This window comes from Micromys minutus (assembly GCF_963924665.1).
Source record: "Micromys minutus genome assembly, chromosome: 3".
In the NCBI taxonomy this organism is placed as follows: domain Eukaryota; kingdom Metazoa; phylum Chordata; class Mammalia; order Rodentia; family Muridae; genus Micromys; species Micromys minutus.
Genome location: NC_137972.1, coordinates 27,195,116 through 27,216,652, shown reverse-complemented (window position 1 = coordinate 27,216,652; position 21,537 = coordinate 27,195,116). Strand labels below are relative to the sequence as shown.

Sequence of the window (21,537 nt, the reverse complement as noted above, 5' to 3'; positions counted from 1 at the left end):
TTATGAATACACTGCAGTACCCAAATGGTTGTGAGCCACCATGTGGGTACTGAGAATTGAACTCAGGACCTTTGAAAGAGCAGTCATTAGTCAACTGCTGAGCCATTTCTCTGAGCCCTGAAGTGGATTTTCTTCTGCTGAGTTTGTTGAACTTTTTTGTCATGAAAGTGAGTTGGATTTTATCAAATTTGTTTTCTGCTTCATTTGGAATTATCATGCTGGGTTTGTTTTTGTTTTGTTTTTCCCCCTTCTTCTGTTAATGTGACATTTTATATCAGCCTGTTTTCACAGGTTAGGAAGTCCTTGCATTCCAGGAATAAATATTGCTCCTTTAAACTGCTAATGGATTTACTTTGCTGGACTTTATTGGAGTTCTGCATTAATCATTTCTGTTTTGGGGGTGGGATATTGTACTCTACATTTTTTGTAGCATCTTTCTGTGGCATCAGGGCAATGGTGGCCTCGTAGACTAGGTTAAGAAATAGTAAACTCTTGGTGGTTGTAAGCCACCATGTGGTTGCTGGGAATTGAACTCAGGACCTCTGAAAGAGCAGTCAGTGCTCTTAACCATTGAGCCATCTCTGCAACCCCCTAGTCTGTTTTCTTTATTCAGCCTTGCCAATTTTATTGATCATGTCAAAATTTTTATTTCACTTATTTTCTCTGTAGTTTTTTTTTTACTTAATTTAATCTCTGTCCTAATTTCATTTATTTCTTCTTATATTTTTTATTTGAACTCTTTTGTTTTATGCTTCTTTCCTTTAAAAAATGAAATTGATTTGTTCAAATTAACCAACAAAACGTCACACAGGTGGCTTAAGGGAGCCACTTAAACACTTGCCCTGCCCCAAACTCCACACATCTCCGTGAACTTCTGTACACCTAGAAAGGCCATTGTGAATCCACAGAGCTTCACCTGGGGCTTTGAACTTCATGATTGATTACTTTAAGTTATGTTTATTAGTGTTTTATCTGCAGGTTTGTGCACCACATGCATGCTTGGTGCCTACAGAAGCCAGAAGGGACTAGAATTATAGATGGTTGTGAGCTGCCATTTGGGAATAGAACTTGGGTCTTCTGAGAGATTGGCCAGTATTCCTAACTCCTGAGCTATCTCCCCAGCCCTGACCAATTACATTTTTATTCAGGTATCAACCACACACATGCACAAACCTATTGCAGTGTTGAAATTCTTTTAAATTTAACCGTGATGTCTTCTGTCATGACTTATACACTCTTGCTTTCATTTTTCCCTTCTTCTCACCTGGCATCTCCCTGTCCTTTCTAAGTGCTGTGTTCACACATTGTCTGTGTGTGTGTGTGTGTGTGTGTGTGTGTGTGTAGACATCGTAGGATCTGCATGGTTCTGAGTTTTGGTCAGCTTCCTAAATACTACACCTTCCAAGCACTTCCATTTTTCTGTATTATCTCGTTTGTCTCTACAAGTAAGTAATACTCCATTTTGTATATTTAGCACACATCTTTAGCCATTCATCTGCAATTGCATAGCTAACCATTCTAAATAAAGCAGCAACAAGCGTACATATGACCATATTTCCATGGTAGAATATGGAGTTCTCTGGGTATATGCCCAGAGTGGAATAAGGTCATATGGTAGTTCTATTTTTGACTGGTTGAGGAACCACCAAATGGACTTCATACTGGTTGTATTAACTTTTCCTCCCACCAGTAGTGAATAAAGATTTCTCTTTATGGATATTTGCTGTAGATCTCTTGATGGCAGCTATTCCGACTAGGGTGAGCAAGTGTCCCGTAGTGTTTTTAACTTGCATTTCCTTAATGGTGAGGAATGTTCAACACTTTCTTCTTTTTTAAAAAAAGGATTTATTTATTTATTTATTTATTTATTTATTTATTTATTTATTTATAGTACACTATAGCTGTCTTCTCTAGAAGACACATCAGAAGATGGCATTAAATCTCATTACAGATGTTTGTGAGCCACCATAGGGTTGGTGGGATTTGAAGAGGTCTTGAGTGCTCAGCCAGTGCTCTTAACCATTGAGCCGTCTCTCCAGCCCTGGTCAACATTTTCAAAAACCATTCTTAGCAATTTGTGTTTCTTGCCTATTGAGTGGCAACTTTGGGGGTTTTAGGTGTTGAATACCTGAAGTTCTTTGTAAATTCTGAATACCAGACCCTGGCCTAAAGTGTGGGTGGTAGATTTTCTCCTATTCCATGGGCTGTTTGCTCTGCTGATGTCTGCTGATGGTTTCTCTTGCTGTGATTTTTCATCTTATGTGGTCCATCCCATCAGCCAATACTTGGAGCTTGTTCTTGTGCTGTCTCAGGGTTTTCTTATTTGTTTTTACGGGTTTTGTTTTGCTTTGTGTTTTGATGATGATGTTGTTGTTGTTGTTGTTGTTGTCTGAGATAGTTCTTGTCCAACCTGTATCTTAAAGAGGATCTCCAGTTTCCCTTAGGATTTTACAGTGTTTCAGATTTTAAATGAATATCTATTTCCATCTGATTTTTGCACAGGGTGAATGAAAGCTTCAGATTTACTCTCAGCATTTTTCCAGTAGATGTCCAGGTTTATCAGCGGCATTGCTGAACGGGCTCTTTTTCTGTTGCAAATTGCTGCCTCCTTTATCACAGACTGGGCGGTCATAGCTTGCTCTGCTTCTCTCCAGGTAATCTCTAGAGCATTGCATCGTATGCCCTGCATCTAACCCATGGGGTCAATTGCATCGAATGCCTTGCATCTAACCCATGGGGTCAGTTGAGATCAGGTATTCCGACACTTCCAAGCTGTGTTCTTTCTCAACATTGCTTTGGGTCTTCATGGTCTTTCATGATTTCATGCAAAATCTTGGATTTTTTCCCTAGATCTATAAAATATGACATTAAATTTTTTACATATCTTATATTAAATCTATAGATTAATTTTGAAAGTATAGACATTTTCACAGTATTAATTTTGCCAATCCAGGAGTGCCTTTTTATTTTATTTTATTTTATTTCTTTATTTATTTACCAATGCAGATCTCTCTGAAGGACCTGGGATTTGAAAACCGTAAAGAATGGGACAGGCTACAGTCTAATGCTGTAGACAACTCTTCTTCAGTTTCAGTGTACTTCTCCACACAAATGTAACAAAGAGAACAATGGCCCAAGGGAGGTCATTTGAGTTCAGAAAAACATGTAAACACTAGTAAGCACATACTAAATATGTACGGAACAGACCAGTTTAAACACAATTGGTTGGAAGGGGCTGTAGATCTGGGAAAGCATGAGAGGGAGGCAGAAGGCCCTGCCCAGATTCAGGGCACACTGAGGCCGTCCCTCAGCACATCCTCTCCTCAGATTGGATTCTACAGCTGTGTTCTGACAGCCAACAAGAATAAACATGTCTTGTAAGTTGAATGTAAATCTTTAACACAGGAGGCTTGAAATCACATTCAAAAACAAGCCAGGGAACAAAATGCACCTGAGGTAAAAGGCCCTCTGCCCTTTTCCCGGAGCCTCCCTCACAGTTCCCCAAGGCATTGTTCACCATGCGTCATTCTTTTGACCTTGTTCCAACAGGGAGCATGGAAGATCTTTTTATCATCTGGCATCTATTTTCATCTCCCTTTTCAGTGTCTTAATGTTTTGGTTGCAGAGGCCTTTTCATTTACTTGGTTAGGCTTATTTTTAGATACTTAATTTTTGGAGCTATTATGAATGAAATGTTATTCCTAATCTCTTCTCTGAGGGCTCATTGTTGATATCTGTAAAAGTTACAGGTTTTTTTTTTTAAATACTGATTTTGGTGTCCTGCAACTTTGATATAAATATTTATTAGAAATCTAGAGCCACTAGATTTTATAGCTTGTCAAGTATAAAATCATGTCAACAAATAAGGAAAGTTTGACTTCTTTATTTCCTAATTCTATCTCCTTTAAGCTTCTCTCTTGTCTAATTGTTATTAATAACACTTAAAGAGCTACACTGGGTAAGAGAGGGAAGAGAGAGTGGGCATCCCTGTCTGATCACTGGTTTTAGAGGGAATGGTCTCAGTTTGTCTCTGTTTAACCTGCTGTTGGCATAGGTTCGTTTCAAATCGCCTGTACTGTTTGGAAATATGCTCCAGCTGTTCCCAATGTCTCCGGGACTTTTATCAGGAGGGCATTTGGAGGTTTGTCAAATAACTGTGTGACATCAGCCAATATGATTCTATGGTTTCCAGTCTTCGGTTTGCTTATGTGGGGCATTACATTTACTGATTTACATGTGTTAAACAAACTTGTATCTGTGGGATGGAGCTCACTTGGTTATGAGGTATAAACTTCTAAATATGTTCCTTAATTTGTTATGCAAGTATTTTGTCAAGAATTTCTAAGCTGGTGCTTGCCTCTCTTGCTCTCTTACTCCTTTGTCCCTCCTCTCCCCATCCCTTCCCCTCCCCCACTCTCCATGTGCTCATGGCCGGCCTCTCTCTTCTCTAGCCCTCTTCTTCTCTTCTCTCTCTCTCTCTCTCTCTCTCTCTCTCTCTCTCTCTCTCTCTCTCTCTCTCTCTCTCTCTGCCCCTACTATCCTACTAACCCCCCTCCCATTCCCTGAATAAATTCTATTCTATACTAAAAATAATTTTTTTGAGCTGGGTGTGATGGCACACGCCTTTAGTCCCAGCATTTGAGAGGCAGAGGCAGGCAGATGTGTGTGAGTTTGAAGCCAGTCTGGTCTACATAGAGGAGTCCAGGACAGCCAGAACTGCACTGAGAGACCCTATCTCAAAACAAACAACAACAAAACCCCCCAAAACAAAAATAAACAAGAATTTTTGAATCTATGATCATCAGAAAAATTAGTCTACAGTTATCTGTGCTTCTTCCTCTTTGCGCTTCCCTGTGTGGGTACCAGAGTGTCTGGGTTTGCAGGATGAGCTTGGTGGTCATCCTTCCCTTTGTAGTCTGTGGGACGAGGTGAGAAGAGTTGCCTTCGAGCCTTCCTTACGCCTTTGACAGGGAAGATATTTATCCTTTTTTTTGTACATTTCCATGCTTTGGGGAGTGTAAGTTAAGGAAGTGTTCTCCAATCATGTTCTGGATTTTCTTGGAGTCTGTTGCAACAACATTTCCCCCTAAGTCTGCTGATTTGGGTCTTCTTCCTCTTTCTTTACTGTCAGCTTGGCTAGTGGTTTGTCAGTCAGACTAACATTTTCAAAAAACCAAACGCTTGGCTTGATTGATTTATGTATTCTTTTAGTTATTATTTCATCTCTAATATTTGTTATTGCTTTAGAATTGGCTTATGGTTGTTTTTAAAAGTCTTGAGATGCACCATTATATTACTTGAGAATTCATAGCTGAGGTGTGTGTGTGTGTGTTTGTCTGTCTGTGTGTCTGCGTGTCTCTGTGTGTGCATACATGTGCACATACGTGTGTATGCATGTGTGTGTATATATGTATATGTGTCTATGTATTTGTTTTCATTCCATATGTATGCGGGTACCCAGGAAGGCCAGAGGAGAATGATGATGCCCTAAAGCTGGATTTATAGGCAATTTTGAGCCACATGGTATGTGTTGCAGATCTGTTTAAATTATTTATCCTACACACTATCTAGAAAATCACCCATTTCTTTTACATTTCTCAATTTAATGTAATAAATGTTGTTATGGTAGATCGTAATTATTTTCTGAATTTCATTTATGTCTGCCATACTGGCTCTCTTTTCATATCTAACTTTACTAATTTAGGCCTTTTACCTCTTTTTTTATTTAGGTTGGCTAATGTTTTAGCAATCTTGCTTATCCTTCAAAATTTAAAAATAAAAACTTTTGTGGTTGTGTGATCTTCCATTGGAGCATAGCAAACCCACCCAAGCTATACCCTTAAAACATGCTCTCCCCTCCCCTGGTAGCTACCAAATGCCAGTAGCTCCTTAAGTAGGGATGGGACTTCATGCCCACACCCCTTCTGCTTGCTCAGGTTCTGTCCAGCTTGTGCTCGCTCAAGTCTTGTGCATACCGTCTCAGCTGTTATGGATTTATGTGTGCAACTGTTCTGTGCCTGGAAAAGTTTCCTGTAGTCATCCATCCCTGTCTCTTACAACCTTTCCACCCAGTCTTCCACAATGACCTTGAGCTGAAGGAGGAGGAGGGGAGGAGGAAGAGGAAGAGGGGGAAGGGGAAGAGGAGGGGGAAGGGGAGGAGGAGGGGGAGGAATAGGAGGAGGAGGAGGGGGAAGGGGAGGAGGAGGGGGAAGGGGAGGAGGAGAGGGGGGAAGGGGAAGAGGAGAGGGAAGAAGAGGAGGAGAAGGAGGAGGAAGGGGAGGAGGAGGAGGAAGAGGAAGGGGGAAGGGGAGGAAGAGGGGAAAGGGGAGGAGGAGGGGGAGGAGGAGGGAGAGGAGGAGGAGGAGGAGGGGAGAAGGGGAGGAGGAGGGGGAAGGGGAGGAGGAGGGGGAAGGGGTGGAAGAGGAGGAAGAAGAAGGGGTGGTGTTGGTGGTGTGATATACATGTCCCATTTAGAACTGAGCACTCAGCAACTTCTTATTCTCTGCACCTTGACCAATTGTGGGTCTCTGTGTTAATCACCACCAACTACAAAAGAAGTTTCTCCAGTGAGAGCTGAGAAACTCACTAATCTATTGGTACAAGGGTCATTACAGGTCAATTTACTACTATGTCTATTAAACAGATTAATAGTAATCCATTTTCCCCTAGGCCTATACCTGTCTGCCACAGGTTCTTAGCCCTAATATTGGTGCTGGAGATTATTTTCATCTCGTAGAGAAGGCCTTAAATCCAAGCAGAGGGTGGTTGGTTGCTCCCAGAACGTTGATGCCACTCTTGCACCAGTGGGTGTGTCTTTCTGTGCTGATCGTTGCAGTCGCTTGCAGAGCTCATGGGTGTGTAAAAGTGGTGACTACCTTCCTCTCTTGCTACCTTGTTTAGTCCCTTCCAGCACTATGAAAGCTGACCAGTAGGGATTAAACTTACATTTTAACATCAGCTTGATTTTTTTCATATTCTATGACTCACGTATGTCGTATGTTCAGCAACAGGGGTCTACCAGCAAATTCTGGAGACTAAGAGCATTAGCAATATTCTAAAAGGTTTAGGGATCTATGGGACTTCACTGAACAACTGCAAAAGAGCCCACCCATCCCTGGCACTGACCCTTTTATTTGTTAGCCTGTGGTGTCAAATAAAGGTACTGTTACCCTATTATTGTGTAAATCCATTTGAACTCTCTCTATGTGTGTGTATATATTTTCGGTATATATATACCTACGGTAGTGGGTTTTCATGTGACTTCTCCAAAGGTCTGTAGTGTTAGTTATCCCTACCTCTCCATTGTCCTCCCACCCCAACCTCACTTAACTCTTCCCCATTGTTCCCTTTATCCCTTGGTACCATGGCAGTCTGTCTCCCCTCCCTTTAAACCCATTCCCCAAGGCCCCTAATGATCTGACCTCTGTGGGTATTACAAATGGAGTACATGTATCTGAAGGTCCAAAACCACCATCCACAAATGAGATTCTTGTCTATCTGGGCCTGGGTTTCCTCCCTCAGGACAGTTGCTTTTGGCTCTATCCATTTGCCTGCAAACTTTATAATTTTTTTATTTTTATTTTTCTTATTTTTGAAATTAATATCTAATTACATCATTTTCTCCCTTCTCTTTCCTCCCCCCTCCACCTCTTCTATTTCCCCAACCTTGCTCCCTCTCAAATTCATGGTTTCTTTTTTTTGTTATTGTATGCACACATATATGCATATATATAAATATGTATATGAATAAATATATAAATACAATTTTTCCAGTACATCCAGTGTTGCTTGTTTTCAAGCTGACCAATTAGTATTTGATAACCAGTTAGGAGGCTCATCTGTGGAGTACACTATTTCTCACACTCTCAGCATTTTTTAGTTGTCTGTAGTTCTTGGTTTAAGGGTGAAACCTCATGAGATTTCCCCACTTCCATGTTAGCATGCCTAACAGTGTCATGCTTGTTCAGGTCTTGTTTAAGCAGCCTCATTGTTGAGGCATCATAGATGAAGCATCCCTATCATTGCTAGGAGAAACAATCGCAGAGCAATCCCTCTGGCTTTTACAATCTTTCTGTCCCCTCTTCTACAGTGTTCCCTGAGTCTTAGATGCAAGAGTTGTACTGTAGATGTATGCCTCAGGGCTGGTTATCCTGTGATCTGTTGCTTCCTATTCTGGCCTCTGTTTGTTGCAAAGAGAAGCTTCTTTGATAAGAAATGAGAACTGTGCTTCTGTGTGGGCTTAAGAATAGCATTTAGGATGCAATCATGCTTGTTTTAAAAAGTGGTGGTGGGAAGTTCTCCTCTGAGACCCATGACCTCACTGGTCCCCAGGAAGCCAGTTAAGTTTCCAGAACTGGACATGATTTCCCCCTGCTGAGAGGGACTTAAGTCCATTAGACAGCTGTTGGTTACCACCAAGACATGAATGCCATTATTGCAGCTTAGGGATATCTTGCTATACTGGTCATGATTGTGGACCATGGGCATCACTTAGGTAGGACCATTGGTTTCTCTCTCTGTGTGTGTCTCTCTGTCTCAATTCAGTCTTTCTGTCTCTCTCTGTCTCTGTTTCTCTCTGTCTCTCTGTCTCTCTGTCTTTGTCTCTGTCTTTCTCTGTCTCTGTCTGTCTCTGTCTCTGTCTCTCTCTCTTTCTCTCTCTCTTTCTCTCTCTCTCTCTCTCTCTCTCTCTCTCTCTCTCTCTCTCTCTCTCTCTCTCTCTCTCTGGTGCTAGTACAGTCTGACATTTTGAAAACTAGTCCTCAGAGAGGAGGCTTGAAGGTCAGATCCAGTTCAGATCTCCTGAGTCCTGTCCGAAGAGTATGGTGTCTTCAGCGGTAAAGACTAATGGAAAGGAGCCAAGGGCAAGGACAGTAGCCTATTTCACTTCGAGAGTCTCGTGGAAGTTCTGACCAACAAATGAAAAGGGAGTTTCTCATAGCTGGTATTGGGATTTGTGTTATGGCTCACAGGAAAAACATTGTCAGCCCAAGTATCCTAAGAGAGTACGTGAGTGTTTGAGTGTGTGTGTGTGTGTGTGTGTGTGTTGTAATATATATTTTATTATATATATTTCTTATGTGTTATGTGTAATTTTAGATAAACAAAATATTATAATTCCTTATTTTTTCAAGCATTCTTAGTTTTTTCTGTGTCCCTCTTCATAACACCTACATCCTGTTCCTCCTTTTCCCTGGTTTCTGCAGTTACTCTAGATTACATAGTCGCGTCTGCAGATTTCAAGCAAGGAACCACATATGGGGGGGCAAAGGGACAGAGAGACAGAGATAAAGACAAGAGAGAGTGGGGGAGAGAGAGGGAGAGAGAGAGAGAGAGAGAGAGAGAGAGAGAGAGAGAGAGAGAGAGAGAGAGAGCACAGTATGTCTGTCTGGATCTGCCTCACCTCACTCTGCATATGTTTGAGTTCTTTCCATCCAGTTACCTACCAATTTCATGGTTTCATTCTTCATTACAGCTGTATGGTATTCCAATGTGAGATGATGAATTTTTTACTATCCATTCATCATGGGAGGAGATACCACATATTCCGTATCCATTCACCAGTTGATGGGCACCCAGCTTCTTTACATTTCCTGGGTTTCTAGGTATATGCCCAAAGTGGTGTAGCTAAATTGTGTGCTACATCTGTTTCTAGATTTTAAGGAATATCTACTATGATTTTCATAGTGGCTGCAACCCACAGTGGTTTACATCCCAACCAGCAGTGAATAACGGTTACTCTTTCTCTACATCTTCCTCCATCATCATCATCATCATCTTAACCTTTCCTTTTTTAAATATTTATTTATCTATTATATATAATTATACTATAACTGTCTCCAGACACACAGAAGAGCTACGACCTCAGTGTGTTTACTTTGGAATGGAATACATACAGTGTGCCAGGTTTTTCGGTGATATTTTTGACCCATCTGGGATTGAGTTTTGCATAGGGTGAGAGAGAAGAGTCTAGGTTCCTTTGTCTACCTGTAGCTATCTAGTTGGACCAGCACTGTTTCTTGAAGAAGTGATTTGTTCTCCAATGTTTACTGTTGGCCTCTGACAAAAATCAGATGGCTGTAGGAGTGTAGGCTTACATGGTCATCCTCTTTGATCAAGGTTCTTATGACGGTGCCACATTGCTTTTATTACTGTGGCTCTGCTCTGTGACTTGGAAACTGGGTGACAACTAATATACTTCCTAAATATAGGACTTACTTGAGATTCTCACATAAGGCAGATGTAATGGCAACAAACCACCCTCCTGCTATTATTATCAGAGATAGGCCTTAATTTCTCTCCCAGTTTCTATTTCTTAGTATCAATTAATGTGCAGTTGTGATACAGTGATGTTTCTATACAGATATACTTTCTATACATAATGTACTTTTGATACAGATATACTTTCTACACAGATATACTTTCTATACTTATATACTTTCTATACAGATATACTTTCTACACAGATGTACTTTCTATACATATATACTTTCTACACAGATATACTTTCTACAGTTATACTTTCGATACAGATATACTTTCTACACAGATATACTTTCTATACTTATATACTTTTTATACAGATATACTTTTTACACAGATAAACTTTCTATCCTTATATACTTTCTACACAGATATACTATCTACAAAGATATACATTCTAGACAGATATACTTTCTAAACAGAAATACTTTCTACACAGATATTCTTTCTATACTTATATAGTTTCTAAACAGATATATTATCTATACATATATACTTTCTACACATATATACTTTTTGAAAAGATATACATAATATATTTATATAGGTTTATACTGATATACTTTCTATACTTATTTATTTTTTACACAGATATACTTTCCAGAAAGATATACTTTAACCAAAGATATAATTTCTATACATATATACTTTTATATTTTATGCTTACTATACAGGTATACTTTCTACACAGATATACTTTCTACACAGGTATACTTTCTATACATATATACTTTCTACACACATATACTTTCTATACAGGTATACTTTCTACACAGATATACTTTCTATACAGATATACTTTCCATACATATATAGACTTCTAATAAATCAGCTCATTGACTTCTGGCTTTCTAAGTTCTGATGAGATATCTCCTGATTACCTTATTAATGAATCCCTTCTTTCCTGATGCTTTTAACATCTTCTTCTTTTCTTTGACTTTTGAAAGTTTGACTATAGTGACTCTTTGAACTGGCTCATCCTTCTACCCTGGAACTCCTCCCATGCATTTCTGCACTCCTTGCTAAACTTTATTCCTTCTTCCTTCACTTTCAGAAATCCCTATTGTTCAACCTTTGCATTTACTGACTGAGCTTTTTGTCTGCCAAAGTCCAGCTTTGAGTGCTATAGTTAGTTTTTCATTTTAGCTATGGTGTTTACAACTCCAAATTCTCCTTTTAATTTTTAAATGCCTTTCCTTTGTTGATATTTCACTTTATTCATATACTGTTGCTTGGCTTTCTCCATGCCTTCCTCTGTTCCTTTGGATATCTTGACTTTAAGAATTTTGCAAAGTCTCTGACTGATCGACCTGTCATCTGGTGTTTTTCAGAGACAGTCTACCAATACCAATGGGTCATACTTTCTTATTTCTTTGGTATGTCTGGCGTATTGTTTTTGTTTTCAGTGAAAAGTTAGTGTTTACATCTAATACTATAGTAATCCTGCAAATCAGATGCCTTTCTCCATGGTTTGCTATTATTTTAACTTTTTATTGTTTTAGGCTGACTCTATACTAAAGACCTGTCTGAAGTATATATTTAAGGTCTCAGATTTTTCTTTTTTTAAAAATTAGATTTATTTATTTATTTATTTATTTATTTATTTATTTATTTATTTATATGAGTACACTGTCTTCACACACACCAGAAGGTGGCATTGAATATCATTACAGATGGCTGTGAGCCACTGTGTGGTGGCTGGGAATTGAACTCAGGACCTCTGGAAGAGCAGTCAGTGCTCTTAACCACTGAGCCATTTCTCCAGCCCCTCAGATTTTTCTGATCACATGCACGATTACTTTGATATACGCAGTTGTTTTTAAAATATTCTTCCCATTAATGTGTGGCTCCAAAACTAGAAAAATGAATTTGATAGAGACAAAAATACCTGGCCTTTAAATTTTCTAGAAGTAACTTGAGGTTGAAAGAGGGACCTACACCAAAATGAGAAGTACGACAGAGATCCCCAGAAGTCTGTGTTCCCATAATGCATCCTGGTAACCAGAATCAGCAACCTCAGCATGACCCTGACCCTCTGTTTTGGGGATGTTGGGTCTTTGGGGCCAAACTTGACTTCTGTAAGCAGTGTGTTAGCTGCTCTAAGAATACACGCACAGCTGCCTGCCACAGAACCAACACTGGAGGTGGGCAGCTACTATGCTAAGAGTTGAAACTGATAGACAGTAACTACAATTTACCCTCAAAGAATTCTCCCCCAAGGTGAAAGCCTTTAATAGACTCCAAAGTTCCAAAATAGTGATACACACTCAGACCATGCAATTATTGTCTAGGTGGGCAAGTTCCCAGGGCCTCCCACTCAGCCATCCTATCTTCCAGAATGCTTTCTCTGCTTTGCTTGTTTTAACAATTTATAAAGCCAGCTTAGTGTACATGCTTTTAGAATTTGCTTTTCACTCAGCTCGAGGCCACCAGGATTCACTTGGGTTTTCATATCCTCAGCGTCATAATCTCTCCATCCTCCTTGTCAACTGTGGGCTGGTTCCTACTCTTGTTTTTCACTTTTAGGAACAACATTGCTGTGAGCATGTGTTCTCCCCCCCACCCGCCCCACCCTGTGCACACATGTACTGTGGGTGATACAGAGGATCCTCTTCATGCTAGGTTAGCATCCCCTAAACTCTGTCCCCACCCTGTGAGTATTCTTACACATGTCATTTGAGGCATGTTGCAGGAGTTTCCCTTGGATCTGTATCTAGGAAAAATTTTTCTAGGTCTTAATATAGCTAGGTATTCAGCTTTGTAAAACAAATTGTTTTCCAAAATACTTGTATAAGTTATATTTCCTTAAAGTGATGAATAAGATATCATACTGATTCATACTTTATCTGAGTATTGTTAAGCCTTAAAATTCTGTTAGTCTATAATGGTATTTCACTGTGGTCTGACATCACAATTTCCTGAGCATACAGCAAGAGTAGCACACCTCCATTCATTATTAACTGGATGTGTTCCCTCCCTGTGAAAGGCTTATTGTATTTTGCCCACTTAACTCTTGGATTTTCTAATGTTAATCCATATTTGCATTTCTTTCAATGCCCTGACTTGATTTTAGCATTGCTACATTGGACTCATTGACATTTTGTTTATGAGTTTTGCATTTATACTTGCATGGTAGTTTGGACAGGAATGGCCCCCATAAACTTTTGTGTCTGGATGCTTGGCCCATAAGGAATGGCACTTGCAGTTAGACTGAATACATTTCTGCATTATGATATTCTACCAGCCTATGGTGCCAGGAGAGAATGTGGTGGATGGAATTAGAATGGTCTCCATAGACTCCCATGTTCAAATGCTTGGCCCATAGCAAGTGGCATGATCAGGTGGTGTGGCCTTGTTGGGGTGGGTGTGGCCCTGTTAAAGGAAGTGTGTCACTGTAGGGGTGGGCTTTGAGGTCTCCTATGCTCAAGCTAGTAAGGCAGTCTCCTGCTGCCTGCAGATCACAGTGTAGAACTCTCAGCTCCTTCTCCAGCATCATGTCTGCCTGCATGCCACCATGTTTCCTGTAGTGATGCTAATGGACTAAACTTCTAAAACTGTAAGCCAGCCCCAGTTCAGTGTTGTTCTTTATAAGAGTAGCCATGGTTGTGATGTCTCCTCACAGCAATAAAGCCCTAACTAAGACAACTTGTAAGGAAAATGGTCATGTCCGTTTCCTTTCTTGCCAGACATGGTGGCTCAACTCCTGTAATTCCAGCATTCAGGACAAGGGCACTGACACAAGATAAAGGGACACAATGGGTTCCAAGGCTGTGGTGGAGGAGGGCAGGAGGGAGGGACAGGGAGAGAAAGAGACAGGGAAAGAGAGAATTATAATCCCAACACGTCAACCTAAACATAAAAAGTCAGAGCTAAAATGGATGGAAGAGGAAACTAAGAAATAGAGAGAGACTGAGGACCACAGGATGGTTGCTAAAGGGCTAGAAGAATGCTTAGCCAGCATGCCCAGGGCCTTGGGTGTCACCCCGGCACTGAACAAGAGCAACAGAGAGTTCCCAGAAAGACCAAACAGTAGATATAGAAACTATGTGGAAATTAATAAGAGAATGTCAAATATTATAAATAAAAAATAACATAATCACATATACAGCAGACATTTAAAAGATAATAATAGATACATATACATTAACCTGAAAACTCAGATGAATGGATTGATTTTTATTTCTTTTTTAAAAAGCAAGTGTTTCATTTAATTTTCGAGAAGAAATAGCAGGGCATGATGGTACACATACCTTTAATCCTGGCACTTCAGAGGCACAGGCAGGTAGATCTCTATAAGTTCAAAGCCAACCTGCTCTACATAGTGAATTCTAAGCCAGCTAGGGCTACACAGTAAAACCCTGTATTTTTGCTGCTGTTGTTGTTGTTGCTGTTGCTGTTGTTGGTTACTAAGCATTCACTAGTTGATGAGTGTACATGAAACACAAGAGTGGTGTCAGGAACAAACGAGGTGAAAGCTGTCAGCAACAGACCTCATCAGAAAACCAGCATCAGTGTCTTGGTTCTCTACGTCAAGTTTTTAACAAAATGAAAATATCCTGAACATATCTTTTTAAACCACCATAAGAGTATGAATCTAGAAACCACTGAGATAAATAGCAAAATGGAACAAAAATTTAGCTCAAGATAAACTTGCTTTAAATAAAATTATACAGACTTTAAAAAAAAAATAATGCTCTACACTCACAGACAGGGGACAGTGGTCTATTTACGAAGTAAACATGTCAGCAAACTGTGCCTGTCACTCATTGTCACTGAGATGGCTGAAGAGTTGCAAAGGCCTCTCAAGGCTTTTCAAAGGAGAAATACTAAGAAGACTCACAAAGGGATGGTCTGCTAATATCCATCTATCTACCTACATACCTGTTCATTTACTTACTTTTTAACAAAACATAACCTATTTTGTGGATCTGGGAGCAGGGCACTGTAAATGCTAGGCAAGTAGGCTTAGCTGTAGGCCCAGCCCTTATGAGTTGCTTCCTAATACAAGAATAGGACTGTGGTTACATATCTGAGTGATCCATTCAAAGTGATAGAGAAAAATTGGCTGGTAAAACACTGCATTAAAAAAGACATTTAATTTTATATAAAAAAAAAATTGAAGGTGTAAGTTTGACTTTCAAAATCAGTGTTTTTTAAAATGACTAATTAAGCTTTCAGAAGAACGATCACTCTAGTCTTATTCAAATAATTCCAGAAACCATAAAAAGAGAAAACACTTCCCAATCTAGTCCATGAAGCTAGTAAAATTTTGAAAATCCATTAAAAACAGTACAAGAAATGACTTAAGAGACAAATTGACAGACACAGACAGGAGAAGGGGAAGGGGAGAGAGGAGTGAGAGAGAGGGAGGGAGGGAGAGAGGAGAATTTCAGTCTGTAGACCAGGTTGGTCTCATACTCTCTATGTAGCCATGAGTGACCTTGGTTTCCTTTTTAAATTGTATTCTTGCACTACATTATTTATTTGTTTGGTCGGCACACACATGCCATAGCATGATCATGGAGGTCTGAGGACAACCACAGGACTCAGTTTTCTCCACTCTATGGGCCCCAGGGATTGAACCCAGGCTGTCAGCCTTGGCAGCTTGCACCTTTATCCCATAAGCCAGCTCACCAGCCTGACCCTGGACGCTGGATCTCCACCCCTAGTGCTAAGGTAACAGGTCTTGCCATCCTACATGCTGTATATGGTGCCGGGGATGAAACCAGGGCTCTGCGCATGCCAGACAAGCACCCGACCAACACTGTTACATCCCCAGTCCAGTTTTCCTAAGAGTTCTCTAGTGATGTTTTAGTTCTTTGAGGCATTATTTTAATTACCAAACATACAGACATTTCCAGTTATGTTTTTTACTATCAATTCCAAAACCCTGGCTGAAGAGACAGCCCAGTGGGTGAGAGTGTACATCACGCTGGAAGAGGACCCACGTTCAGTGTTCTGTACTTATGTCAAGATGCCTGTAATTCAGGTAAAGAGGATCCTGTAGCTTTGGCCTCCTTGGACACTGTCAATCATAAGCACATATCCACACACACAGACCCACACACATACGTCTAGTTAAAAATAATACAATAAATCCCTAACTCCGTTGCTCTGTGATCTGTGTGTTAATAACTGAAGTCAACTGAAATCGGTTCTAGTGGCCTGGTACATCTCAAGCTGTTTAACATCCCCTGTGTGTGCTGGAGAGGGAAACATGAGGTCATTGGGTCAAAAAAAAAAAAAACCCTGTGTCTTTGCCTCTGTTCTGATGGCTTTGTTTCAGTTTTCTGGGTCGCTGTTGCTTTGTCTGCCTGTTGTGTCTGGCTTTTCATCACCCCCCTGCCGCCGCTGCCTGACACTTCATTTTTAAATTGTTTTCTTGGATGTCACAGAATGGCACTCACATGATACATTTTTCCATCCCTTTGTTTTTAGTCTTTTCTGTCATTTTACCTTAACTATGTTTCTTAAAAGCAATTTATAGCTCTTAATATTTTACCCAAATGGACAATCTTTTGTTTGCACAGGGCTCCTTAATGGCATTTACATTTTTTTGTACTTGTTGGAGTGTAAAATCTTATTTTAAGTATTTTGCTAGTCCCAATATTTTTACACTTTCTTTTTCTTTCCAAATGATCAGTGTTTTTGATAAATCTCTATTATCCATTATCCTCCCCCTTCTCAGTGTAACCATTTAAAAATAAGTTCCCCACCTACTTCCAGTCCTTCTGCAATTACATTACAATCTCCTCAGACATTTTTCAACACAACAGAGCATTACAAATACATATTATTATCTTCCAACCAAAAGAATTCCTGCCAAGAAAATGTTGGACGTTCTATGCTCTTGACTCCTTCCCTGTCCTCCTGACCTTCCCTGTCCTCCTGACCTTCCCTGTCCTCCTGACCCTCCCTGTCCTCCTAACCCCTTCCCTGCCCTCCTGACCTTCCCTGTCCTCCTGACCCTCCCTGTCCTCCTAACCCCTTCCCTGCCCTCCTGACCTTCCCTGTCCTCCTGACCTTCCCTGTCCTCCTAACCCCTTCCCTGTCCTCCTGACCTTCCCTGTCCTCCTGACCTTCCCTGTCCTCCTAACCCCTTCCCTATCCTCCTGACCTTCCCTGTCCTCCTGACCTTCCCTGTCCTCCTGACCTTCCCTGTCCTCCTGACCTTCCCTGCCCTCCTAACCCCTTCCCTGTCCTGATTTCACTTCATCATCAACTAACATTTCAAAAATTTCATCCCACAGACTCTGACCTGACTTAAAAATTGCAGTATCTGTTTCCTATCCCTTGCTGTACCCTGAACTGTTATTTTCAGTTTATTTTCTCTCCCTCAGCAGCTGACTCTCTGAAGGGTTCTCTCTAATATAAACTGCCTCCAAGTGTGCCTACCTGCAGGTGCCTCCTCTTGCCCTCGCTCTCCAGTGACGCTTCTTATGCATTCCTAAAGCAATAGCATTTTTCTCTCAGCGTCCTAAGACATGTTTTCCTCTGCTGGCTCCCACCAATGTTGAGGAAATTTGCTGTAATTTGGCTGCTGTTTCTTTCTTTCTTGGGTGCTGTTGAGATGTGACTGTTTTCCCTGTGATGTTCTGCAGCTTTATGCATCTGCATGGGAACGTCGTTTTTACTAGATCGAGATGCACTGTGCCTTTTGGATATGTGAGTTGGGTTATCTATTCTGGAGCACTTGCCAGCATCTCTTTTTTATTAAGATTTTTGAGGTTGTTTTTTGTTTGTTCATCATTTGTTTATTGGTGTGTGTGTGTGTGTGTGTGTGTGTGTGTATGTGTGTGTGTTTTATGTATCTGTGTGTGTTCTTTGAGTACGTGTGTGTATTCTGAGGGCATGTGTGTGTTGTGTGTGCATGTGTATGTGTGTGTTGTGTGTGCTTGTTTGTGTGTGTGCAAGCATGTGCCTGTCATCATGCATGCAGGGGCCAGAGGTTGACATCAGGTGCCTTTCTCAATCATCTACATCTTGTTGTTGGGGGCAGGGGGGTATGGTCTCTCACTGAACCTGGGATCTGCTCATTTGGCCTAACTAGCTGGCCAACAAGTTCCCAGGAGCCTCCTGTCTCTGCACACACCCCAGCGCAGGGATTACAGGCACAGGAAACTACAGCAGAGCTTTTACATGGGGGTCTGGATATCCCAACCCACGTTCCCAAGCAAGCACTTTACTGGCCGAGTCATCTCTCCAGCTCCCAACGTCTCTGTAATCATGCTATTCCTCACAGCTCACCCTCTTTTCTTTCTGCACCTTCAGTGGAACATTTACTAAATTTTCTTATTCTAGAATCAACAAAACTCTAGAATAATCCTTTCAAATATTGAATTTTCTCTTTCTCTTCTCTATTTTCTTACTGGGATATTTCTTTTAGTCTAGACTTTTTCATTTTTAAAAGTTTCATAACTTTAAAATAATTTTTCCTCCTCTTCCTCCTTCTTCTCCTCTCCTTCTTCTTCACAGGGTCTCACCACACAGCCCTGGCTGGCTGACCTTCAACCCATAGACATCCCCCTGCTTCATCTTTTGAGTGCTGGGAATAAAGGCATGCTTCACAACTCCTAACTTTCTTCTTCCTTCTTTCCTTTTTTCTTCCTTCCTTCTCTCTCTCTCTCTCTCTCTCTCTCTCTCTCTCTCTCTCTCTCTCTCTCTCTTTTTCTTTCTTTCTTTGAAATAGGGTCTCTCTATTGCATACCTCTTGTTTTCCTGGAACTTGCTATGTAGACCAAGGTTGGCCTGGGACTTGCAGAGATCTGCCTGCCTCTGCCTACTGACCGGCTTTGTTTCTTCACTTTTGATCTTTTGTCGCTGACCATTCTCTGAGGTTTCTCCAACACTCTGTTGATTGGTTTCTCCTCAGTATGACAGAATACCTGAAATAATGAGCTTATGATGAAGACAGGGTTCTTTTGGCTCATGTTGTCAAAAGTTGTCATGGCTACCTGATCCTGTCACTTTGAGCCCATGACCATACAGAACACCATGAAAAGATACATGATAAAGCAAAGTTATTTACATGTGGTGATAGGGAAATCAAAAGAAAAAGGGGTCAGGGTCCCAATACCCACTTCAAGACATACACCAATGACCTAACTTCCTTCCACTAGGACAACACTTCAAGATTCCCCACAGGACACCGTGCTTTTAGTATAAAAGCACTGGAGACATCTCTGATCCAGATGATGTGACACACCTGGCTTGTACTTTGTATTTGGTAGCTCTTGGGAAGACACCTCCACAGGCCTTGATTTCACTGCCTCTCACACCTGTTTCTTCTGCCTTTGCTCCTCTTCATGTGTGAGCCAGTGTGGCTTGCACTCTGGGGAAATCCAACAGACCTGAAACCATGAGGAAAGGAATGACAAAGGGCTTGGGGAAGGATGGAGAGTGAGAGGGAGGGAGGGAACCTTCATTTCTGTTTTGATTTGAAGGTAAGGCATCCAGGACTGTCAAAGCCCTTTTTTCTAAGGTTTTGATTCAGGCCAAGATCACCAACCAGCTCAACTGCTCCTCCTCCAAGTCCCCATAACCCCACCACTGTCAATTTGAGATCAAGCTGTCAGTCTGAGATCGTTCCATGACCTGTCAGTGTGGCCTTGGGAAGGCTTCGCTCTTCTAATCACCTGTAGCCTAGGTCATAACCATGCCACACAAATCTCATCAAGTCTGCCCTTTGCTCCTGTCCTGCTTTCTTCCTTCAGGACCTTGGCTTCCGACTGCTCCATTCCTCCCTCCCACACCCTGAGGACTCCATTCACACTTGGTGATCTCAGGGGAACGGCCCTGAATCCCCAACCTCCTCTGATCCCACCTGCCATCAAACCAGAAGCCCCTCAGAAGCAGCAAGGCTGCTGGGGTTTGCCTCAGTGCTTTGTCTGGCATATTACAATCCTGTCTGTTCCTCTCACTCATTTTGAACCCGTTCTTCCTGATTATGGGTGTCTTTTTCCACAGAGTATTTGTGCATCATGCTGCTGTGAGGGGCAATTGTGCATTTATCCCAACTAATGTTTAGACAAAGAGACAAAATCCAACCCCTGCACTCTGCACTAGGGTTCAAGCAAGGTCTCTCTGGCCCGTCACTTCCTCCAGGAGACAGCTACTGAACACCTACTCCGATCAAATTACAAACATATCTTCTCAGTCCAGGAGGGACCACACATGCTAATGAGCCACCTGGCTGGGGTGAAAGCAGGTCAGAGCACTGGCTCTCACTGCCTGTGCCCATGGCCAGATGGGCATTGCCTCCCACAGCTCTTCTCTGTCTGATGAGATTTAGCCTCAGGAACAAGCCCCCAGCCCGTGTGGGTCTCTACAATGGCTCTGACAGCCTTGATAGCAAGTGTTTTCCTTACTATCAAAGGTAGTGGCTGCTGCAGGTTACAGGGTGTAGGGTGTAGTGAGGGTGTACCCTCACCATGTTCTCCATATGGGAAGCAGAACCTATCCTGGGGTTCCTGAGCAATAGCCAGGGCCTCCAGGCAACTCATAGGGCTGGTGAGAAATGCAGCCTTTGTTCCCCCAGGAATAAAATGGACACCTGATGAAAATGGGGTCATTGCCTTCGACTGCAGAAACCGTGGCTGGTAAGCACTCCCAGAGGAGGGGTACCATGCCCCAGCATCTCTCCTCCATCCTTTGGGCTTTGCTTGGCTTTCTTGTAGCCTCCCCTACACAGAGGCGTAGGGAGGGACCTCAGTGGTTTAATCCAACCAAGGAGTAGAAAGACTTGCCGGCTACGGTCCTCATCACTCCCTCCCCAATATCTCCAACTCAGACCTCCCTCCAGCTCTGTTCTTGCCAAACCCTTTTCCTGGCAGATCAGCAGTTTATTTGAACCCCCTTCTTTCCTGCTGCCAGGCCCTCAGAGACCCTGGCTGTCCTCTGCCAAAACTAAGAAGGCTTACTTCCAACTTCAGCACCCCAACAGCCTCCATGCCCAGGTGTTACAGCGCACAGTGAAACCTGGGGATAAGGGGGCTTTGGCCTAAACTTGGGGAAACCCATGGGCCAGACCAAATAAATGAACTGGAGGCCCCCAACCTTTGCTTCCTTCCCTTTACCTGTCTCTCTGCTAAAGGTACATCCAAGCCGCCACTTCTCCCAAGGACATCGTAATTCTGGTAGACGTGAGTGGCAGCATGAAGGGGCTGAGGATGGCAATTGCCAAGCACACCATCACTACCATATTGGACACCCTGGGGGAGAATGACTTCGTGAACATCATCGCGGTAAGTGGTGGCCTCCTGCTCTGGGAAACTATTC

The 21,537-nt window shown here is 41.8% G+C and overlaps 1 protein-coding gene across 1 annotated transcript in view; it reads left to right on the top strand.

Moving 5' to 3' along the window:
- The window catches only part of CACNA2D4 (calcium voltage-gated channel auxiliary subunit alpha2delta 4), a gene marked incomplete at both ends in the record, with an annotated part of 113,907 nt that overhangs the window by 9,169 nt on the left and 83,201 nt on the right, over positions 1–21,537 (top strand). The window contains 2 exons of the mRNA XM_080914776.1: positions 20,798–20,858; positions 21,353–21,503. Of these exons, the coding sequence (XP_080770902.1) occupies positions 20,798–20,858; positions 21,353–21,503 (212 nt within the window). The remainder of the gene's footprint in view (positions 1–20,797; positions 20,859–21,352; positions 21,504–21,537) is intronic.